Source organism: Hemitrygon akajei, chromosome 7, assembly GCF_048418815.1.
Source record: "Hemitrygon akajei chromosome 7, sHemAka1.3, whole genome shotgun sequence".
Taxonomy (NCBI): domain Eukaryota; kingdom Metazoa; phylum Chordata; class Chondrichthyes; order Myliobatiformes; family Dasyatidae; genus Hemitrygon; species Hemitrygon akajei.
Window position 1 is genome coordinate 107,647,501 of NC_133130.1, and position 24,837 is coordinate 107,672,337.

Sequence of the window (24,837 nt, forward strand, 5' to 3'; positions counted from 1 at the left end):
TTTCATTAATTGCGTCTACGTCACAATCCAGCTGTGTCTTGTAAAATAATCATGTAGGTATGTGTGGCTGTTTGTCAATATGTATTGATTGTGAATTTTAAATATTACAGTGGAACAGCATCAGACAACATGATACATGGCCTGAGAGCAAGTGTGGGTCACAATGCAATATCTTTTGTATCAAAATATTTCAAAAGGGCAGCTTGTGATGGTGAATATTCTTCAATAATATGTTCATTTTCTTAAAAACCAAACTTGTGAGCAACCTGAAGGATTAGAATCACATCTTGTCAGAGATCCTATTTACCATTGCAATGTCTTGTTTGATTCTTACTTTTGAGTTTTGTAAGAATCAAGCGCTGGGCATCTTATAATGGGATTAATATTGTAAGCTACTGAAGCCCACACTTTGATGATCTACACCATCTTTAGTGGGTGGGGCTTATTTTTTTGGAGGTGTTGTGAGGGAGTGGGGTTGGAAAGGAGAGAACAGAAATGTAGAGGTGTGCTTTGTTCCTAAAATTCCATCTGCAGGTTCCTGTGACTCCAGTCTGATTCCTGTACTTGTAGTACTAATGCTGCACTGGTCATTCTGGTTGTTGTTCCAGGCTCCTAATTAATATTGGTGCTTTTGAGGAACATTAATTTCATTCATTCAAAATAAATGTAAATGTCTAAAGTGCAGAGAGTTTGTTACCCCACTGTTTTGTAACACAGAAGATATCTGGTTTAGATTTTTACTTTATTATTAACTTAATATTAATAACTTGGAGCAGACAGAGTGTATTTCCAATGCTTCCTTTTTATATTAAAACCAGCATTTTTGTTTTAACTTTTAAAATGTACATTAGGCCTTTTGAAGGCCTGCTTATTGTGCAGATCCACATACACTAAAGGTTCAAGCCCGAACTGTTGTATGTTGATTAGGCCATTGGGCCTCATTAATTCAATCCAAACATACTGTTTACGCCTACACATTTTACCAAGGATCACTAATCTGACTTGAATCTCAGCTAATTTCTGACTTCATCCCATGCCCACTTCCCAAAATACAGTCACTATAATAGCCTCTGTCACCCTGAGTAAAGTCATCAGAATCCATGGACAAGGCTGAGAAATCCTGGTGTGAGTTCACTGTTAATTGCCTGTATACATTAATGCTTTGTTTTTCCTCCCATGGTTAGATTTCAATGCAGTAAACTTGTGATTTTTGTTACTTAATCATGACATTATACAAGTTGTTATCTCTAAATATGTGAATTCCATATAGCCTCAATATTGCAATCAGATATCCTGCAGGAGCTGGCTGATGTTTACTTCCACATTGTTTTATAAAAATAAATCTGGAAAACATAAAAACAGTTATTTCTGATCCTGGATTTGAAAATGGGACCCTAACCAATGTGGTTAGAATGTTTGGTCTTTAATAGTATGTGATTATATTTTGTGAACTCCAGTTTATGAAGAACTGTTGATTCCCTCTGTGATGGTAAGTGTCTCTCTTTACAGCCAAACGGGGAAAAAGCTGATGGCCAAGTGTCGGATGTTAATTCAGGAAAACCAGGAACTGGGAAGGCAGCTATCCCAGGGGCGTATTGCACAACTGGAAGCTGAGTTGGCTCTTCAGAAGAAATACAGTGAGGAGCTCAAGAGCAGCCAGGATGGTGAGTGGAGTTCAGTGCTGGGTTTGTGACTTTTTATTGTGATGAGCTGGCTGGGTGTTCTTACAAAAATATTCCTTTTGCTCCACGACTCATTTTTTTCCTGCCCTTAGTAATTTATATCAAATAATTTGACAGGCTTGTGTAGTATTAAGTACATGTGCTTTTGCAGTTTTTATATTTTATTCAAAGATTTTCCCATCATAAGTTTTGCTCAGATTTCTAAAATATCACTTCCTGCTGAGTGAGACTGTTGGAGTTCAAGTTGATTTCAGGATGAGCACATCTTCAAGGGTGACATTTTTGTGTACTGTTGAATGTATTATCAAAAGATGTTTCCTTGAGTCATAAGTAAAAAGATTCTGGTGGTTCAGGGACAGATCATGTGATTGTGCTTAAAAAAAAAGGACTATCTTGTTTAATACCTGTAAATGCCTTATTCCGTTTGTAGAACTTGACACATTTAGCCATTAGATCCGTCTTCTCCAGCTTATGTTCCTCATTTGGTGAGTTGTCAGACCAACTGTTAAGAAATGCAGCATTTTTTCAGAACTGGGAAGGGTCATCATCTTTTACTATAGCAGACATGTTAGGGTTATTTTTTTTTTCAACTTTTATTGCACCCATTATTGCCATTAAGCTTCCGTAACAAAATAGACAATAGGTGCAGGAGTAGGCCATTCAGCCCTTCTAGCCAGCACCGCCATTCACTATGTTCATGGCTGATCATACACAATCAGTACCCCGTTCCTGCCCTCTCCCCATATCCCTTGACCCCGCTATCTATAAGAGCTCTAACTAACTCTCTCTTGAATGCATCCAGAGACTTGGCCTCCACTGCCTTCTGGGGCAGAGCATTCCACATATCCAGCACTCTCTGGGTGAAAAAGTTTTTCCGCATCTCTGTTCTAAATGGCCTACCCCTTATTCTTAAACTGGCCTCTAGTTCTGGACTCACCCGTCAGCGGGAGCATGCTTCCTGCCTCCAGCGTGTCCAATCCCTTTATAATCTTATATGTTTCAATCAGATCCCTTCTCATCCTTCTAAATTCCAGTGTATACAAGCCCAGTCGCTCCAATCTTTCAACATATGACAGTCCTGCCATTCCGGGAATTAACCTTGTGAACCTACACTGCACTCCCTCAATAGCAAGAATGTCCTTCCTCAAATTTGGAGACCAAAACTGCACACAATACTCCAGGTGAGGTCTCACCAGGGCCCTGTACAGCTGCAGAAGGACCTCTTTACTCCTATACTCAATTCCTCTTGTTATAAAGGCCAGCATGCCATTAGCTTTCTTCACTGCCTGCTGTACCTGCATGCTTGCTTTCATTGACTGATGTACAAGAACACCTAGATCTTGTTGTACTTCCCCTTTTCCTAACTTGACTCCATTTAGATAGTAATCTGCCTTCCTGTTCTTGCCACCAAAGTGGATAACCTCACATTTATCCACATTAAACTGCATCTGCCATACATTTGCCCACTCACCCAACCTGTCCAAGTCACCCTGCATTCTCATAACATCCTCCTGACACTTCACACTGCCTCCCAGCTTTGTGTCATCGGTAAATTTGCTAATGTTACTTTTAATCCCTTCATCTAAATCATTAATGTATATTGTAAACAGCTGTGGTCCCAGCACCGAACCTTGCAGTACCCCACTGGTCACAGCCTGCCATTCCGAAAGGGACCCGTTAATCGCTACTCTTTGTTTCCTGTCAGCCAGCCAATTTTCAATCCATGTCAGTACTCTGCCCCCAATACCATGTGCCCTAATTTTGCCCACTAATCTCCTATGTGGGACTTTATCAAAAGCTTTCTGGAAGTCCAAAACATTGCAACAGTGTATTTCTTGCCAAGCCATACTCGTGCAATGGCAAGCATATGGTTGAGATCTCTGGCCCACTGCATCTTTTCCCCATCAGGCTGAGTTATTGCTGTTTGCATATGGTCTTAATAAGTGAGGGACCCTCCCCCATCACCAGTCTTAAAGTTGTGGTCTAGTTATGAATAATCAGTGAAGTTCCAGGATTTAGACCCAATAATGAAACAGTACGTTTCCAAATGTATATGACATACGAGGGAGCCCTGCAGGTGGTGGTGTCCTCATGTGCCTGCCACCCTTTTCCTTGGTGGTTAAGGTTGTTAAAATAATATTGCTGAGCCCCTACAATGCTCTTTATGGGTGTTTCTTTCTCCAGACAAGGTGTGCTAGTGATTGAGTGATAAAATGCTGGAGGAACTCAGCAGGTCAGGCTATGGAGGGGAATTATCAGCCGATATTCTGGGTCGAGACCCTTCATCAGGTCTTAACACTTCATTGGCCTGTGAAGTTTGTACAATAAGGCATGTATTAGCCACAGTTCTAATCTAATGTCCATTGATCCCTTCTAAGAAATTGATTGATTGCACATCTAAGTAGGTTATTGAGATAAATGTGTCTCTCAGTCTATGGTCAAAGAACAAGCAGATTTAAGATGCAGAGAAAACGAGAGGATGGAGGGAAAGATGTGGATATTCCCATTACAATGTACTTGAATTCAAAGTCGGAGTGAATTAAATAAATGTCCTGTGCTTTGATCATCTGTTTTAAAAATCATTCGATGTGTTAATTATACTCGATTTACGTTGCAAGGTTCAGTAGAAAATTACTGTAAAACTGACTTGACCAGAGTAACCAGAATGGAGTGTCCTAGAGGAAAAGAGGGTGCAGAAACTTGGGAAAGTACAGCACAACAATGGGCCCTTTAGCCCATGATGTCTCTGCTCACCATGCAAATTTTAACCAATCCCATCTACCTAAAGGTAGTCTATATTGTACCATTTCATGCCTGGTCTTGTGTGTTAAACATAGCTCTTGTAGCTGCTTCCATTTCTTCCCCTGACAGCACACTCTGTTCTGTATAGAAAACCTGCCTCATCTCCTTTAAACTTTGTCCCTTGTCACCTTGAAGTTCATCTAACCTAAGTATTGGATATTTCCACCCTAGGGAAATAAAGACCTTATTAACCCCTCTCTGCTTCTCATAATCTTACATACTTTTCTCAAGTCTCCCCTCAGATTCTGATGCTCTTGAGAAAACAATCATTTGTTCAACTTGTCCTGATCAAACACTTATGCACCCTGTCCAAAGCCACCACGTCTCTTCTGTAGTGCATTGACCAGAACTGATTGTAAAATTTGAAATGTGACCTAACCAAAATTCTATATAGATACAACGTCTTCCTGAGTTTTATATTCATTGCCTCGATTGATGAAGACAAGTATGCCATACATCTGTTTTACTACACAATTTACTTGTGTGGTCACTTTCAGGGACCTGTAGACTCACACCCCAAGTTCCTTCTGTATCTCGGTGCTCTTAAGGATCCTGCCATTTCCTCTTCCACTGTATACTTTCCTTTTACATTTGATTTCTCAAAATGTAGCACCCCACACTTGTCTGGATTGAACTTCAATTCTCTGTGTACATCTGTAACTAGTCAATATCCTGCTGAATCGTTTGATTAGATTCCTCACTAATAAGGAAAGGAAAAAGCTGATGGTAGTAGCAGTGCTCTTTGTAAGGGGAAATGGCAGGACCCTTAACAGCATTGATGTACTGGAGGACCTTCCGGTCCAAGTCATTGGCTCACTGAAAGAAGCCATACAAGTAGATAGGGTGATAAAGAATGTATATAATGTGCTGGCCTTCATTGGTTGCAGCATTTAGTATACAAGTCAAAAAGTCATATTGCAGCTTTATAAAACTTTAATTCGGCTGCATTAAAAGTATTGTGTGCAATACTGGTCACCTTTTTGCAGAAAGGATGTGGAGGCTTTAGGAAGGGTGCAGAAGAGGATTACCAGTAAAGTTTAAGAAGCAGTTAGATACTCACATGAATGTGCAGGGAATTGAGGGATATGGATTATAAGCAGGCAGAAAATGTTTAGCTTTATTCAGCATCATGTTCAGTGCAGACATTGTGGACCGAAGAGCCTGTGATCAAAAGGTAACTGACATGGGAGACTAAGGTGGGTTCAGAACTCATTTATATAAAGATAAATAAAACATTTGCTGAGCTGCAGGCAGATATCTTTTGCCAAAGTTTAGGCCTTATTTCCCTCAGCAGCTTGGATCAAGTGACTTTCTATTTTAAATGTCACCAGTCTTATCAGCACCACTTCCTGCCAGTATTTCAGATCAAATTTCTGCTACCTCCTCCATAACTTTGTATCACTAGTGAAAGTAACTTTGCCACTGTTTGTCACAACTTTACTTGAGTACTTGTCACGTTTAGTCCAGAATTTAGGGCCTATTTGAATCCCTTGTTTCTGTTAATTGAATGAGACATCAAAAGACGATACTGCATAAACGATCTGTGTCAAATTTATGTTTAGTTCTTTTATTGAAATTTTATTCAAACTTTTCTGGAAATATTTAGAAGAAAATTGGGACAAATAACATAGGCAAGAAAAAAATGATTAAGTCTTGAATAAAGAACAATCAAGAAAAAGTCAATAAAAATAATTTGAACCTTAAGTAACAGATTTAGGGGCAATGGCTGTTTCTGGTGTTAAATTCCATTGATGATGTTTCTGTAAGCTCAGTTATTAGGTGGGCTTCACATCACTACATCTGACCTCATGCAATATTGAAACCTGCAGTTTTTGCAAATCTTAACTGAATCTTGGAAAGAACAGTCTATACATTGTCTAAATATAGACAATGGGAAATACAAGGCCAAAGCCCTAAGGATCCAGATCAGATTACTCAGGCGTGTTTCAGGTTTTTCATAAATGGCTTTCCTTATTGATCTAACTTTTAGGAGGGCATTTGCTTCAGCCCTGTTCGATCAGTCCTATTTCTAACATCCCTGTAAAGTACTGGAAGCCTGAACACAGTATGTCATCCTTTGTTCATTAGTACAACTGGAGAATTTTCATTTTATAGTGAGACCTAAACATTTCCTTTTCATACTTTAATGAACATCTGTTAAGGCAGAGGACAGAGTCATGTATCATGATGCATTGTTCTGTTCAAGACTAATTGAGACAAAAAGCTTGTACATGTAGAAATATTCCTGCTTTCACTAACCCTGACGTATGTAATTCTTTTGAAGAACAATATTAATAGGCAGCTTAGAAGATTTGTGCATGTACTGTTACATACATGAAAAATCTCTGGATATTAATTTTTAAGTTCAGATTCAATAGCAAGTTTGACATTATCTGCATGATGGTGTTTCTGTAGGGGGTGTGGTGGTCTGATTAGAATGTTTTATATTTTGAAATGATTTTCAATGGGATTTCTGTTCTGTGCAGAGCTGAATGATTTCATTATCCAGTTGGATGAGGAGGTGGAAGGGATGCAAAGTACGATCATGGTTTTGCAGCAGCAGTTGAAAGAGGCACGCCAGCAGTTGGCTCAGCTTCAAGGACAACAGCAGCATCACCAGGTGCTACCCTCTGGCACCTGTAGGACTCCAGTTCTTGAGCCTTCTGCCCAAGTGGAGACCATTAGTAAAGACTGCAGCCGAATAGTCAACGGACCAACTAATGGTGATTCTTCGCCGCAAGGGAGAGCAGCAGCTGCTTATCAAGACAAGACTAATCTCTACAGGGAAGGAAGCAGCACAGAGGATGATTTCCCATCATCTCCTGGGAGTGGGAATAAACTTTCAAACCACAGTGAAGAAAAGCTGGACCGAGCAGGCAGCGGTAGCATGTATCAGCTAGGTCCTGGATATGAGAGTGTAGACTCCCCTACTGGTAGTGAGAACTCTCTTACTCAGCACTCAAATGACACAGACTCTATCAATGACCCTCAGGAAGATAAACCACTTCTTGTGAAAGGTACTAGAACTATGGGTTCCCGCCATGTTCAAAATGGGTTGGACTCAGTCAGCACACAGGGGTCAGTTTTGTAACATTTAACGGGCTTTGTCTGCAGTCTTTTTTATATATTGTCATTTTATTTGGCTGACGGCTGTCCAGTGACTGATAAAGGTAGTGTGTAACTTCTGTTAAAAATTTCAGCCTTTTGTGTTTTGCTTTCTTGTAAAACTGTTGCTACTGTTCGGTTTTTTTAAAAAAGCATCATAATTCCGTTGGCTGTTGCTGAAACGATGTTGATACATGTAGACCCAAGTTATTTTTTTATATGATTTAATCTGAATAAAATGTATTATAACAACTTTAACATGGGAGACATTGTGTAAAATTGGGCCTGGTTCATCTAGAAGTCCAGTGGAATGTTATTGGCTTTTTACCCCAAACCATTATACAGTCCTGTAACAAGAAAAGGTTGCACCACAAACATGTGTGATGATTATGTTAGCTTGCCAAATGCAGTAGTTACTTTTCCAAAGGAAGTTTGGATGTTGTACTTGGCATATTCAAGTTTGGGAAGTCTTGTGTAACTACAGTGACATTTTACACCATCCATATGTGTTGCATTTTCCCCAGTGAACATGGCTGTGCTTTAAAAAAAAAGTGTATATTGTTACCCAGTTTCTAGGCAAGAGTTGTTTCCTCTGTAATGCGTATTCTGTGAAATCCCCAGAAATCCCTCACCTGTACTGACCAAACTTAATAAAGTCTTTTAATAGTCAATATCTTGAATTTTATTCTATTCAGTTATTTGTGCTGGCTGTGATATATAGAGCAAGGCCTTGCTGATTCATATTGGTACATAACTTCTGCCAAAATACCTTTCCCTTCTCTGAAGGTTAGCCATGCATGGAGTTACCCAAAAATGCCCTCTACCATATTAGCTGCATGTGCGGAGACTAGAATACGTGTATTTTCTCTGTTTCAAACTAAAGAAAGAGAAATTCTGTGGGCTGCTCTAGATACAGTGTGTTGGCACTTTGGAAATTGCCACGTTATATCTGGAATTTCAAGTTCATTGTTCAAGTGGTTGCTCTTTGTGTTGGCGTGTGGCCTAGTGGGTAAGGCATCAGACTAGTAACCTGAAGGTCACTGGTTCGAGCCTCAGCTGAGGCAGCGTGTTTGTGTCCTTGAGCAAGGCACTTAACAACACATTGCTCTGCGACGTCACCGGTGCCAAGCTGCATGGGCCCTAGTGCCCTTCCCTTAGACAACATCGGTGGCGTGGAGAGGGGAAGGCCTGCAGCTTGGGCAACTGCTGGTCTCCCATACAACCCTGCCCAGGCCTGCGTCCTGGAAACTCCAGGCGCAGATCCATGGTCTCTCGAGACATGGAAGACACAAATTGGTTGCTCTTTGGAACTGCCAATTTAATCCCATTATTGTCCGTTATACAGGGTTCTTTAGGGTTTTTATCTGCTATTACCAAATACAACCACTCAAGTTTCATTGCAGAGTTTGAGAGAATTTGTATTTTAGGCATAGGCAGCATTGGCCTCTCCATAGTTTATTTGACTCCTCAGCTGATACTGTGTTGCTGTTTAATACGTCTCCAAGCTACATCCAGAAATTCTAACTTAGTGGTAAGCCTCAAACTTCTCACAAGCAATGAGCATGTAATGATGACCTTGGTTCCAAATCCTTTTAGCTCCCCTTTTCAGTCTCCAATTTAAAATTACTTACGTTCTCTGCTTCACAACCCTTTTGCATTAACTATCCTGTCCTCTCATTCTTTGACCTTGTATCACCAGCCAGTAGGAGATAAAGATGATGAGTCAAATATCTGTAGATCAAAAGAGGAACTGATTCAGATGTTATTTCCACTAGTCTAGGAGTCCAAAATTAAGAGTTTGCGGTCTGTTAATCTGAGCCAGGCCCAAATAAGTATACACTTCCATGCAAAAGCAGGATGTAGAAAAGGTGTGAATACTGCATGAGGAACAGATACTGAGACAATAGTTCTATACTTAAGATAAGCTAAAATCTGTCAAGCAAGCTATATATGGAAATGGGTCAGACATAGTTGCAGCAAAAGAGCCTGCATATTGTTCAGAATCAAAGCTTGCATTGCCTGTACACAGCCCCTGTTCTTTATTTCATGTTGGAAAAACATCTATCATTCCATCTGTGGTTTAGTGAACCACAGGTGGTTTGTTACCTCAGTTCAGTTAAAGGTATTCCATTTATCTTTTAAGAATGTAGTTGGGTTTCTGTTATCAATCCTGTCATCATTAATTTTCTCTGGCAATCAAAACTTGATTTGTCCCAATTTCCACACAGCTTTTTCTTCCAGTTTAGGGACCGTGTTTTTGACTTTGCCATTCCAATCAAAAGGAGACTTGCAGTCAAGGTAATTTTCTCTTTGGTTGAATCACTTGAAAATGATCTGTTTTAATGTGATTTTGTAGCCACTAAAAAAATTAGCAACATTTTGAGTGTATTGCCAAGTCTTAGTGCCTAGATCGGAATGAAATCAAAGCAGGCAACATATCCATTTCATTCCCATGATTAACAGAAGGCAGAAATGTATGGGAGTATCCACAGAAATCTAATAGCACATCCAGACAGCTGGGTGATTTTAAGGAAAGGATCATGACACCATTGGGTGATGATCATCTGCTATGAGTCATTAGTTGTATTTGGTTGTCCTTTTGAATTGAGGAATTTAGAATTTTGGCTGCTGGGAGGACTACAGGTAAAACTTAGGGTCCTAAGGCTGCCCCTATAATCCTCCTGGCTGGTGTACAGTCTCTGGGAAATACCATTGAAGATCTTGGAGCAAGACTGCAGTATCAGGGACTGTTATGTACTGTGCTTCACAGAGACCTGGCTCACCCCCAACGCTGCAAACAGAGCTATAGCTCAAAGGCTTCACTATCCGTTGCACGTACTGGACTGCAGCATCAGGTAAAGACAGACAACAGCATTTGCTTTGTGATTAACTCATGGTGCACAGACAGTGGTTCTGTCTCAGTCCTGCTCCCCTTGCCTGGAATAGTGTCATCTGATCTACCTGCTGAGGGAATTCTCTGCTGCTGTCCTGGTAGCAATGTACATTCCATCCCTGGCAAATATCAGGCTGGTATTGTGATGGTCATGAGACAATGCACCCTGATGCCTTCCCAATAATTGTGGGGACTTCAACCAGGCCAGCTTGAAATCTGTGACCAACTGTGGAACCAGAGAAGGCAACGTACTCTTTTTCCAACAAGAATAATTATTGTGTCATCCCACGCTCGCAATTTGGCAAGTCCAGTCGCTTGGCGTATTCGCACAGACCTGAAGTCAGAACGCGCACCAGTCCTCATTGAGGTGTCAGTGATGGAAAGGGTGAACAGTGTTAAGTTCCTGGGTGTCAAGTAGCTGTCCTGGGCCCAACACACTGATGGAATCACAAAGAAGGCACACTAGTAGTTCTACTTCGTTAGGAATTTGCTGAGATTTGGTATGCCACCAAAGACTTAGAAGAACATTATGACTGGTTGCATCACAGCCTGGTATGGATTTTTCAATGCACAGGATGACAAGAAGCTGCACAAGGTTGTAGACACATACATCTCCCCTTCTGTTGGGACAACCCTCCCCACCATCAAAGACCTCGTCAACAGATGATGCCACAAGTAGGCAGCACCCATCATGAAGGACCCTCACTATCTGAGATATGCCCTCTTCTCATTTCTACCATCAGGGAGGAAGTACATATTGTGTATTTAGTATTTGAGTAAAAGTGTAAATACATTGCTTAATCGTTCATTGTTTAACCACAGGTTGTGTGTAATAGTGCATGAATGGCATACGTCATCACACTACCCCGTGATACATGCACTCCCCACTTAAAGTAAAACTGAAACGAAGACCTGTTTTCCAAAGTGTTTCTCACCGTAAATGCTCACAAAGGGCACTATCACCAGAATAGGCTTATTTTTGGAGTAGTATCTGCACCTGCACTCTGGCAGAAAGCTATGGACCAAGTGCTGCAAAGCTGTCCAGGCACTTGGTGTTACCTGGATGACATTATTGATAAATGGTAAGGACGACAATCAACACTGGTGCCCCTCAGGTGTGTGCTTACCCCCCTGCTCTACTCAATATACCCATGACTGTGTGGCTAGGCATAACTAAAATACAATCTATAAATTTGCTGATGATACAACTATTGTTGGTAGAATCTCAGGTGGTGACGAGAGGGCGTACAGGAGTGAGATATGCCAACTAGTAGAATGGTGCTGCAGCAACAACTTGGCACTCAATGTCAGTAAGACGAAAAAGCTGATTGTGGACTTCAGGAAGGGTAAGATGAAGGAATACATACCAATAGAGGGATCAGAAGTGGAGAGAGTGGGCAGTTTCAAGTTCCTGGGTGTAATGATCTCTGAGGATCTAATCTGGTCCCAACATATCGATGTAGTTACAAAGAAGGCAAGACAGCGGCTATACTTTATTAGGAGTTTGAAGAGATTTGACATGTCAACAAATACACTCAAAAACTTGTAGTGTGAAGAGCATTCTGACAGGCTGCATCACTAGCTGGGATGGAGGAGCTACTGCACAGGACCGAAAGAAGCTGCAGGAAGTTGTAAATCTAGTCAGCTCCATCTTGGGTACTGGCCTACAAAGTACCCAGGACATCTTCAGGGAGTGATGTCTCAGAAAGGCAGCATCTATTATTAAGGACCTCCAGCACCCAGGGCATGCCCTTTTCTCACTGTTACCATCAGGTAGGAGATACAGAAGCCTGAGATGTTGCTGACCCTGGCACCTGCTCCCCTAGCTATTGAATACACTATCACCACTGCACTGCTCTTCCAACCCACCTTCACTTCTGAGGCACAGAGCCAGTCTCAGTGCCAGAGACCTGGTCACTGCAGCTTTCCCCTGGTAGGTCGTTCCTCCCCCCACCATATCCAAAGCAGTATACTAGTTATTGTGGAGAACAGCCACACGGGTACTCTGCACTATCTATCTATTCCCTTTCTGCTCCTGTCACCCAGCTACTTGTCTCCTGCAACTTTGAAAGTGTCAGCTGAGTGTGTCCCTTATACTTACAGGTATTGAGTTCCATAGTTTAAATTGCAGCTCAACACCAGCTCAAGTCTTGTTTATTTACCCTTGCTTTTAACTAACATCAATCTGTCTTTTATTTTCACATCTGCTCTTTATTCCACTGTAAAGCACTGAACGACATTGTTTGTATTGAAAATGCTCTATAAATAAGTTATTATTGTTATTATTATTCCCTTATATGCTACAAAAGCCCCCTCTGAATTCAGCTTCCTAAATCTTATGTATTGATACCTATCCTTTTTGGTAAAATTTGCCACATCTTGCAGGGTTTTGGAACCTTACTAACCTTGTTTTTCTTTCTCAAAGGAACATGTTGATCCTGAATTCTAACCGGCTAGACTTTGAACAACTTCCCCACGTCAAATGTGGACCTACCCGATATCAGCCGCTCCCGATCCACTCTCACCCACTCCAGCCTCATACTGTTATAATTAGCTTTTCCCCAATACAACCCACCAGGTTTCTCCATCTCCTGCACGGACCATATGTATCCTCTGTCGAAGTGACAGGTGACTGCTTCTGCTTTATGACCAACACTTAGTGATGCATTGGTCTTAGCTCGATTCTGCTCCTCTGATCTAAAATATCTGTCCATAAAATGCCTTCACTTTTACCCACCAAGGGACTTCTACCTTCTTGTTGGTGATCCACATACCACTGCTAACCAACATTAAGATGGCACTGGTCAAATTGTACTCAGCTCTCAACTCTCCTCAGACAGCAAACTCTGATGACCTATTCATCATCACTGGGGATTTCAATCAAGCAGCTTCAGGAAAGTATTCTCCAGATACCACCAGCAGGTCTCTTTTTCCACACCATCAAGCACGCCTATCACGTCATCCCTCCCCCTCAATTCAGCCAGTCCAATCATTTGTCTGCCAACGGAAAGAGCATTAACACAGTGCTGTGAGATTCTGATCCAGGACTGGAAATATTTATTTTACTTAGAGAGTGATAGCTGAGAACCACTGAACCACACAGCCCAGCAATCCACCGATCTACAGCCAAATAACAGAACAATTGGCAATGACCAATCAACCACCTGGGATCAATAACGTACTTACTATTTTTAAATTATTATTATTATTAACACACTAACCGGTACATCTTGGGACTGGGTGAGGAAACCCACACAGTTCCAGTACAGACAGGGGGAATGTAGAAACCTCTTGCTGACCGCTCTATAGTTGAACTCTGAACTCTGGAACACCCCGAACTGTGATAGTGTCATGCCCAGCACTACCGTGACACCCCACTGATGATGGACTACAACATATTGCCAGACCAGCCTGAATGAGAATACCTTGGTCATCACCAGTTAGGACTAGAAATGTGTTATTGTCTGTGTTCCAATTTGAAAAGTACAGATGATCCTAACCAGAAACGTTGGATGAACAGGGAGATCCACTCTCTGCTTAAGTCCTGATCTGAGGCTTTCAGGACAGATGGCTCCATAATTGTACAAGGAAGCAAAGTATGATCTCTATAAAGCTATCAGGGAAGCCAAGAGAGGATGTCAAACAAGTTGGAAGGTCAATTTAATCAGGTAGATGACAGGCGTGTTACTGTACCTTGCCTGTACTATAACCTCTGCAATGAATCACCTCCACTGAATGAGCTCAATGATTTTTATGTCTATTTTGCGCGGGTAAACAAAGTAACACGCCCCTCTCCCTCCACTGGCCCTACCTCCCACCATGACCGAAGTAACACATCCCTCCCCCTCCACTGGCCCTACCTCCCACCACGACCAAAGTAACACACCCCCCCCCTCCACTGGCCCTACCTCCCACCATGACCAAAGTAACACACCCCTCCCCCTCCACTGGCCCTACCTCCCACCATGACCAAAGTAACACATCCCTCCCCCTCCACTGGCCCTACCTCCCACCATGACCAAAGTAACACACCCCTCCCCCTCCACTGGCCCTACCTCCCACCATGACCAAAGTAACACATCCCTCCCCCTCCACTGGCCCTACCTCCCACCATGACCAAAGTAACACACCCCTCCCCCTCCACTGGCCCTACCTCCCACCACGACCAAAGTAACATGTCCCTCCCCCTCCACAGGCCCTACCTCCCACCACGACCAAAGTAACACGCCCCTCCCCCTCCACTGGCCCTACCTCCCACCACGACCAAAGTAACACAACCCTCCCCCTCCACTGGCCCTACCTCCCACCATGACCAAAGTAACACACCCCTCCCCCTCCACTGGCCCTACCTCCCACCATGACCAAAGTAACACACCCCTCCCCCTCCACTGGCCCTACCTCCCACCATGACCAAAGTAACATGTCCCTCCCCCTCCACTGGCCCTACCTCCCACCATGACCAAAGTAACACACCCCTCCCCCCTCCACTGGCCCTACCTCCCACCATGACCAAAGTAACATGTCCCTCCCCCTCCACTGGCCCTACCTCCCACCATGACCAAAGTAACACAACCCTCCCCCTCCACTGGCCCTACCTCCCACCATGACCAAAGTAACACACCCCTCCCCCTCCACTGGCCCTACCTCCCACCATGACCAAAGTAACACACCCCTCCCCCTCCACTGGCCCTACCTCCCACCATGACCAAAGTAACACATCCCTCCCCCTCCACTGGCCCTACCTCCCACCATGAACCAAAGTAACACACCCCTCCCCCTCCACTGGCCCTACCTCCCACCACGACCAAAGTAACATGTCCCTCCCCCTCCACAGGCCCTACCTCCCACCACGACCAAAGTAACACGCCCCCTCCCCCTCCACTGGCCCCTACCTCCCACCACGACCAAAGTAACACACACCCCTCCCCCTCCACTGGCCCTACCTCCCACCATGACCAAAGTAACACATCCCTCCCCCCTCCACTGGCCCTACCTCCCACCATGACCAAAGTAACACACCCCTCCCCCTCCACTGGCCCTACCTCCCACCATGACCAAAGTAACACACCCCTCCCCCCTCCACTGGCCCTACCTCCCACCACGACCAAGTAAACATGTCCCTCCCCCTCCACTGGCCCTACCTCCCACCATGACCAAGTAACACACCCCTCCCCCTCCACTGGCCCTACCTCCCACCACAACCAAAGTAACATCCCTCCCCCTCCACTGGCCCTACCTCCCACCACGACCAAGTAACACACCCCTCCTCCTCCACTGGCCCTACCTCCCACCATGACCAAGTAACACACCCCTCCACCTCCACTGGCCCTACCTCCCACCAAGACCAAAGTAACACATCCCTCCCCCTCCACTGGCCCCTACCTCCCACCATGACCAAAGTAACACATCCCTCCCCCTCCACTGGCCCTACCTCCCACCACGACCAAAGTAACACATCCCTCCCCCTCCACTGGCCCTACCTCCCACCACGACCAAAGTAACACATCCCTCCCCCTCCACTGGCCCTACCTCCCACCACGACCAAAGTAAACACGCCCCTCCCCCTCCACTGGCCCTAACCTCCCACCATGACCAAAGTAACACATCCCTCCCCCTCCACTGGCCCTACCCTCCCACCATGACCAAAGTAACACATCCCTCCCCCTCCACTGGCCCTACCTCCCACCATGACCAAAGTAACACATCCCTCCCCCTCCACTGGCCCTACCTCCCACCATGACCAAAGTAACACATCCCTCCCCCTCCACTGGCCCTACCTCCCACCACGACCAAAGTAACACATCCCTCCCCCTCCACTGGCCCTACCTCCCCACCACGACCAAGTAACACACCCCTCCCCCTCCACTGGCCCTACCTCCCACCATGACCAAAGTAACACATCCCTCCCCCCTCCACTGGCCCTACCTCCCACCATGACCAAGTAACACATCCCTCCCCCTCCACTGGCCCTACCTCCCACCACGACCAAAGTAATACATCCCTCCCCCTCCACTGGCCCTACCTCCCACCCACGACCAAAGTAACACATCCCTCCCCCTCCACTGGCCCTACCTCCCACCACGACCAAAGTAACACACCCCTCCCCCTCCACAGGCCCTACCTCCCACCATGACCAAAGTAACACACCCCTCCCCCTCCACAGGCCCTACCTCCCACCATGACCAAAGTAACACACCCCTCCCCCTCCACTGGCCCTACCTCCCACCATGACCAAAGTAACACATCCCTCCCCCTCCACTGGCCCTACCTCCCACCATGACCAAAGTAACACATCCCTCCCCCTCCACTGGCCCTACCTCCCACCACGACCAAAGTAACACATCCCTCCCCCTCCACTGGCCCTACCTCCCACCATGACCAAAGTAACACATCCCTCCCCCTCCACTGGCCCCTACCTCCCACCACGACCAAAGTAACACGCCCCTCCCCCTCCACTGGCCCTACCTCCCACCACGACCAAAGTAACACATCCCTCCCCCTCCACTGGCCCTACCACCCACCATGACCAAAGTAACACACCCCTCCCCCTCCACTGGCCCTACCTCCCACCACGACCAAAGTAACACGTCCCTCCCCCTCCACTGGCCCTACCTCCCACCATGACCAAAGTAACACATCCCTCCCCCTCCACTGGCCCTACCTCCCACCACGACCAAGTAACACATCCCTCCCCCTCCACTGGCCCTACCTCCCACCATGACCAAAGTAACACACGCCCCTCCCCCCTCCACTGGCCCTACCTCCCACCATGACCAAAGTAACACACCCCCTCCCCCTCCACTGGCCCTACCTCCCCCCATGACCAAAGTAACACATCCCTCCCCCTCCACTGGCCCTACCTCCCACCATGACCAAAGTAACACATCCCTCCCCCTCCACTGGCCCTACCTCCCACCACGACCAAAGTAACACATCCCTCCCCCTCCACTGGCCCTACCTCCCACCATGACCAAAGCAACACATCCCTCCCCCTCCACAGGCCCTACCTCCCACCACGACCCAAAGTAACACATCCCTCCCCCTCCACTGGCCCTACCTCCCACCATGACCAAAGTAACACATCCCTCCCCCTCCACTGGCCCTACCTCCCACCACGACCAAAGTAACACATCCCTCCCCCTCCACTGGCCCTACCTCCCACCACGACCAAAGTAACACATCCCTCCCCCTCCACTGGCCCTACCTCCCACCACGACCAAAGTAACACATCCCTCCCCCTCCACTGGCCCTACCTCCCACCACGACCAAAGTAACACATCCCTCCCCCTCCACTGGCCCTACCTCCCACCATGACCAAAGTAACACACCCCCTCCCCCTCCACTGGCCCTACCTCCACCACGACCAAAGTAACACAACCCTCCCCCCTCCACTGGCCCTACCTCCCACCATGACCAAGTAACACATCCCTCCCCCTCCACTGGCCCTACCTCCCACCATGACCAAGTAACACGCCCCTCCCCCCCCCTCCACTGGCCCTACCTCCCACCATGACCAAAGTAACACACCCCCTCCCCCCTCCACTGGCCCTACCTCCCACCATGACCAAAGTAACACACCCCCCTCCCCCTCCACTGGCCCTACCCTCCCACCATGACCAAAGTAACACATCCTCCCCCTCCACTGGCCCTACCTCCCACCATGACCAAAGTAACACACCCCTACCTCCCACCATGACCAAAGTAACACACCCCTCCCCCTCCACTGGCCCTACCTCCCACCACGACCAAAGTAACACATCCCTCCCCCTCCACTGGCCCTACCTCCCACCACGACCAAAGTAACACATCCCTCCCCCTCCACTGGCCCTACCTCCCACCATGACCAAAGTAACACATCCCTCCCCCTCCACTGGCCCTACCTCCCACCACGACCAAAGTAACACACCCTTCCCCCTCCACTGGCCCTACCTCCACCACCACGACCAAAGTAACACACCCCTCCCCCTCCACTGGCCCTACCTCCCACCATGACCAAAGTAACACACCCCTCCCCCTCCACTGGCCCCTACCTCCCACCATGACCAAAGTAACACGCCCTCCCCCTCCACTGGCCCTACCTCCCACCATGACCAAAGTAACTCACCCCTCCCCCCTCCACTGCCCTACCTCCCACCATGACCAAAGTAACACACCCCCCTCCCCCTCCACTGGCCCTACCTCCCACCATGACCAAAGTAACACGCCCTCCCCCCCTCCACTGGCCCTACCTCCCACCATGACCAAAGTAACATGTCCCTCCCCTCCACTGGCCCTACCTCCCACCATGACCAAAGTAACACACCCCTCCCCCCTCCACTGGCCCACCTACCTCCCACCATGACCAAAGTAACACATCCCTCCCCCTCCACTGGCCCTACCTCCCACCATGACCAAAGTAACACATCCCTCCCCCTCCACTGGCCCTACCTCCCACCATGGCCAAAGTAACACATCCCTCCCCCTCCACTGGCCTACCTCCCACCACGACCAAAGTAACACGCCCCTCCCCTCCACTGGCCCTACCTCCCACCATGACCAAAGTAACACATCCCTCCCCCTCCACTGGCCCTACCTCCCACCACGACCAAAGTAACACGCCCCTCCCCCTCCACTGGCCCTACCTCCCACCATGACCAAAGTAACACATCCCTCCCCCTCCACTGGCCCTACCTCCCACCATGGCCAAAGTAACACACCCTTCCCCCTCCACTGGCCCTACCTCCCACCATGACCAAAGTAACACATCCCTCCCCCTCCACTGGCCCTACCTCCCACCACGACCAAAGTAACACGCCCTCCCCCCTCCACTGGCCCTACCTTCCACCATGACCAAAGTAACACATCCCTCCCCCTCCACTGGCCGTACCTCCCACCATGACCAAAGTAACACATCCCTCCCCCTCCACTGGCCCTACCTCCCACCACGACCAAAGTAACACATCCCTCCCCCTCCACTGGCCCTACCTCCCACCACGACCAAAGTAACACATCCCTCCCCCTCCACTGGCCCTACCTCCCACCATGACCAAGTCTTGTCAGTCTGGATATGTTAGGCCTAAGAGGCCAGGTCAGTGCTATTTTGCTCCATTTAAAGCCTTTGGCTGAATTTGGAGGTATTAGACAGGATCTTACAGAGGTTGATTGGTTGGGACTGTTTGGTGATTGGTTAGTGTGAGCCTGTTAAAAATGTGATATCAAGAGCACTGGGGCAGCATGTTCCTACTGGGTTGAATATTGGCACATTACTCGGAGATACAGTGTGGAAATGGCCCTTCCTGTCTACAAGCCGCACCACCCAGCCACTCAACACCAGCCTAATCACAGGACAATTTACAGTGACCAATTGACCGTCTTTGGACTGTGGGAGGACACTGGAAACATACACAGTCACGGGAAGAACGTACAAGCTCCTTACAGAGGGTGCCAGAATTGAACTCTGAACTCCGATGCCCTGAGCTGTAATGGCATCACACTAACTGCTACGCTACCGTGGTGCCAGTTCCACTCAAACTGTAGCTGCTCCAGAATGGCCTATCACCACTTTCACACCTCCTTCCTGGTGGTGCTCTCACATTCCTGGGATCAGATCTCTACCTTTAGGAATGATCCCGGAGGACTGGAAAATTACAAATGTCACTCCACTCTTTAAGAAGGGAGGAGCACAAAAGAGAGGAAATGATGGGCCAGTTAACCTGACCTCAGTGGTTGGAAAGTGTTGGAGTCCATTAAGAAGTACGAGGTTTCAGGGTATTTGGAGACTAATGATAAAGTAAGTCAAAGTCAGCATGGCTTCTGTCAAGGGAAATCTTGCCTGTTGGGATTATTTGAGGAAGTAACAAGCAGGGTGGACAAAGGAGAGGCAGTGGATGTCATTTATGTGGATTTTCAGAAGGCATTCGATTATAGTGCTTCACATGAGGCTGATTAACAAGATAAAATCCTATGGTGTTACAGGAAAGATACTGACATAGATGGCAGAATGGCAGACAGGCAGGAGGCAGTGAGTGAGAATAAAAGGGGCCTTTTCTGTTTGGCTGCCAGTGACTAGTGATGTTCCTCAAGGGTCAGTATTGGGACCGCTACTCTTCACAGTGTTTGTCAATGATTTGGATAATGGAATTCATGGCTTTGTGGCAGATAGGTGAAGGGTTAGGTAGGTTAGGGTGAGGAAGCAATGGGATTGCAGCAGGACTTAGACAAATTGGAAGAATGGGCAAAAAAGTGGCAGAGGGAATACAGTGTTGGGAAATGTATGATAATGCATTTTCGTAGAAGGAACAATAGTGTGGACTATTATCTAAATGGGGAGAAGGTTCAAACATCAGAGGCACAGAGGGACTTAGGAGTCCTCATGCAAGACTCCCAGAAGGTTAATTTACAGGTTGAGTCTGTGGTAGTCAAATTTAATGTTGGCATTTATTTCAAGGGCAATAGAATATAAAAGCAAGGAGATAATGCTGAGCCTTTATAAAGCATCTGTCAGGCTGCACTTGGAGTACTGTCAACAGTTTTGCGTCTCTTATCTCAAAAAGGATGTGTTGTCATTGGAGAAAGTCCAGAAGAGGTTCATGAGGATGAAGGGGTTAACATGTGAGGAGCATTTGGCAGCTTTGGGCCTGTACTCACTGGAATTTAGAAGAATGCTTGGGGATCTCGTTGAAATCTACCAAATTTTGAAAGGACTAGATGAGGTAGATGTGGGGAAGATGTTTCCTGAGGTGGGGGTATCCAGAACTAGAGGGCACAACCTCAAAATTGAGGAGTGACCTTTTAGAAAAGAAAAGGAGGAATTTTTTAGCCAAAGTGTAGCGAATCTGTAGAATGCTCTGTCACAGACTGTGGTGGAGGCCAAGTCCATGGGTATATTTAAAGTGGAAGTTGATAGATTCCTGATTGGTTGGGGCATCAAGAGATTTGGTGAGAGGGCAGGTATATGGGATCAGCCGTGATGAAATGGCAGAGCAGACTCAATGGGCTGAATGGCCTAATTCTGCTTCTACGTCTTATGGTCTTCACATTTCCTTTTGCAAAAGCTCAGTCTCTGCACCATTCTACTGTACATTGCACTCAATGGTGACTTTCTTATTATCAAGTATACAGTTTACTTGATAAGCTTCACATGAACAAAGATTTTCACTGTACCTTGGTGTATATAGCAATTAACTAATATTACTAATATCTGTATCAGTAATATCTGTTTTATTTGAAGTGAAAGAGCATAAAACACAAGGAGTAAACAGGTGAGCAATAATCTTAGAATAACACATCATAATAAAGTTTGGATCAATTTGTTATACTAAGAATGGAAAACAGAAATTATGTTTCATGGATGTCTGTGAAGAGTATGAATTTTGGGTTGTATGCTGTATTCATTCCCTGATATTAAATAAACCTTTGAACCAAATATTAGTTGTGATAGTGGGTGTTTCATACACAGGAATTATTAGAGTAATGGGGTTGACATGGGAGATGATAACTTCATGTAGACTGGACAAATTGTATTTGCTGTAATAAGGAGAAAGGTGAATTCGTGGAATGTTTATGAGAGATATTTTATTGAATTCACCTTCCATTATTGAACATAAAACATTCAAGATTATAGCACAGGAACAGGTCCTTGCACTACAATGTTATGCCAAATTAATAAATAAAAGAGCAGCATAATAGCGTAGCAGTTAGCATAATGCTATTACGGTGCCAGTGACCCGGGTTCATTTCTGTCACTGTCAGTAAGGAGTTTGTACATTCTCCTCATGACCATGTGGGGTGCCTCAGCTTCCAAAAACATATGTGTTGTTAATATGCGTGACTAATTGGTCACACAGTGCAGGCTCTTTGGGCCGGAAGGGCCTATTAATGTGGTGTATTTCTAAGTAATGTAAACTAGTCCCTCTGCCTACACAAAGTGAACCAACAACCTCAAGGACAGCTTCTATCCTGCTGTAAGAAGACTACTGAACAATCTCTAGTACTGTATTACATATTTGGACCCTAGGAAAAAAATACTATTTTTCTACTCTATCTATACTTGTATCATGTCTCTCCTCAGCCTCTGCCACTCCAGGGAAAACAACTCGAGTATCTTTGTTCTGGGCAACATCATGGTAAACCTCTCCTGCACTCTTTCCAAAGCCTCCACATCTTTCCTTTAGTGGGGCAAAACCAGAATTGAATGCAATTTTCCAGATACGCCATAACCAGTTTCATAAAACAGCAACACAACTCTGGAGCAAACACGAGGAAATCTGCAGATGCTGGAAATTCAAACAACAACACACACAAAATGCTGGTGGAACACAGCAGGCCAGGCAGCATCGATAGGGAGAAGCGCTGTCGACGTTTTGGGCCGAGACCCTTGGTCAGGACAACTCTGGAAATCAGTTCCTTGACTAATAAAGGCAAGCATGCCATATATTTTCTTCAAAGCCCTATCAGAGTGCTATGGATGATCCTAGGATCCCTCTGCACATCAACACTGTTAAAGATCCTGTCATTAACTGTGTACTGTCTCTTTACATTTGAGATCCCGAAGAGCAAATCCTCTCACTTGTCAGATTAACCTCCGACAGTCATTTATTTGACCATATTTGCTATTGATCTATATCCCACGGTATTCTTAGGCAATCTTCCCCAATATTCACAACACTAACCTTTGCATCATCTGTGAACCAATCCGTCATGGGTAGAACCCTCCCCACTATTGAGCACATCTACGTGAAAACCTGTCGTAGGAAAGCAGCATCCTTCATCAGGGACTCCCACCACCCAGGACACGCTCTTTCTCGCTGCTGTCATCAGGAAGAAGTTACAGGAGCTTCAGGATTCAGGACTAGTTATTACCCCTCAACCATCAGGCTCTTGAACCAAAGGGGAGAACTTCACTTGTACCATCAGTAAAATGTTCCCACAACCAATGGACTCACTTTCAAGGACTCTTCATCTCATGTTGTCAATATTAGCTCATAATATTGCTCATTTATTTATTTACAATCCTTTTTGTATTTGCACAGTTTGTTGTCTTCTGCACTCTGTTTGAACACCCAGGTTGGGCAGTCTATTATTGATTCTGTTACGGTTATTATTCTATAGACTTATTGAATATGCCCATAAGAAAATGAATCCCAGGATTGTATATGGTGACAAATATGTACTTGGATAATAAATTTACCTTGACATACTGTTTTCTATAGGCAAGCCAATTCCAAATCCAGACAATCAAACCACCATGGATCCTATGCCTGTGTTTCATTGTATTTGTGATACGTAATAAACTTCATTTGAATTTGGGCAGAGCTGATGGCGATTTGGAGAGAAGTAAAACAGAATCAGTGTAAATGGGCACTGGTTGGTTGGTGCAGACTCTGAGCTGAAGAGCCTGTACTGTGCCTTATGGGTCTGTAACACAGACATCCCACTCTGCAAAAAACTCATTTCAGGGAGGTAGCACCCCCCCCCCCCCCCCCGCGGTTGACCTCCAAGGGTGTATCTAATACTTGGTTTAGTGATTTTGTCTGATCTGTGTGGTAAACTACATATACCTGTCTGGACACGCCCCTCTGCTGACTGCTCCTGTGGCTCCTCCCACTGACCCCTGTATAAAGGCGATTGGAGGCACTGCTCCTCCCTCAGTCTCCAGGATGTTGTGTGGTGGTCTCTTGCAGCAAATAAAAGCCTATCGTTCGCCTCCCGTCTCCGAGCGTTATTGATGGTGATTCAATCTGTAAACCAAGATGGGTATATGCAGAAAATGTGACATTAAAATATGTACTTATATTATCACAGTCTTTTTTTATTCTATTACAACTTTAAGCAAGTCTACAGGGAGTTTGGCCTCATCACGTAGTACATCAATAGAGTAGCTCTTTAGCAGCTAACCAGCTAGTTTAAATAACGTTAGCTGTGCTAATGAACGAATGACACCTGTTAAACTCACCTCAACATTTAACCCACCATGGGCAATAGAAAAGCCACTGTTGCAAACAGTGCAGCGAGCAACACTGTCGTTATTTTTGAGGTCGACTGTGAAGCCCGCCCACAGAGAAAACTGAAAGGTCTACTTCGCACGAAGAGAGATCAATCAGGATTGTCCCTCTCGCTTTCCCTCTCCCTCTCCAAAAAAGATTTCCGGGATATTGTATATAATTTGCGGGTGTCAGGGAGCCGCTATCAATATACGGGACACTCCCGGAACTTCCGGCAGAGGTGGGATGGCTGGTAACACCACCAACAAACGATTGACCACTGCATGGTCCTGCGCAAGTAGGCATTGCATTGAAGATATAGTTCATTATATCGTGTGCAGACACATTAGCAACAGGAGTCGTCTCTTGGTCGCTCGAATCTTTGGAATTTAAT

The 24,837-nt window shown here is 45.8% G+C and overlaps 1 protein-coding gene and 1 long non-coding RNA gene across 4 annotated transcripts in view; one reads left to right on the forward strand and one right to left on the reverse strand.

The window, feature by feature from the left end:
* wtap (WT1 associated protein) overlaps positions 1-8,260 on the forward strand; it is a 47,736-nt gene extending 39,476 nt beyond the window's left edge. For all 3 annotated transcript variants that reach the window (XM_073051652.1, XM_073051654.1, XM_073051655.1), the window contains 2 exons: positions 1,510-1,664; positions 6,971-8,260. In XM_073051652.1, the coding sequence (XP_072907753.1) occupies positions 1,510-1,664; positions 6,971-7,575 (760 nt within the window). In that variant the 3' untranslated portion in view covers positions 7,576-8,260. The remainder of the gene's footprint in view (positions 1-1,509; positions 1,665-6,970) is intronic.
* On the reverse strand, positions 1,658-24,713 carry LOC140730777 (uncharacterized). Its single transcript, XR_012099675.1, has 3 exons — positions 24,416-24,713; positions 24,021-24,200; positions 1,658-2,184 (listed from the first exon to the last, which is right to left on the reverse strand). It is a non-coding gene; the product is annotated as an uncharacterized lncRNA (long non-coding RNA).
* Positions 24,714-24,837: the final 124 nt, after the last annotated feature.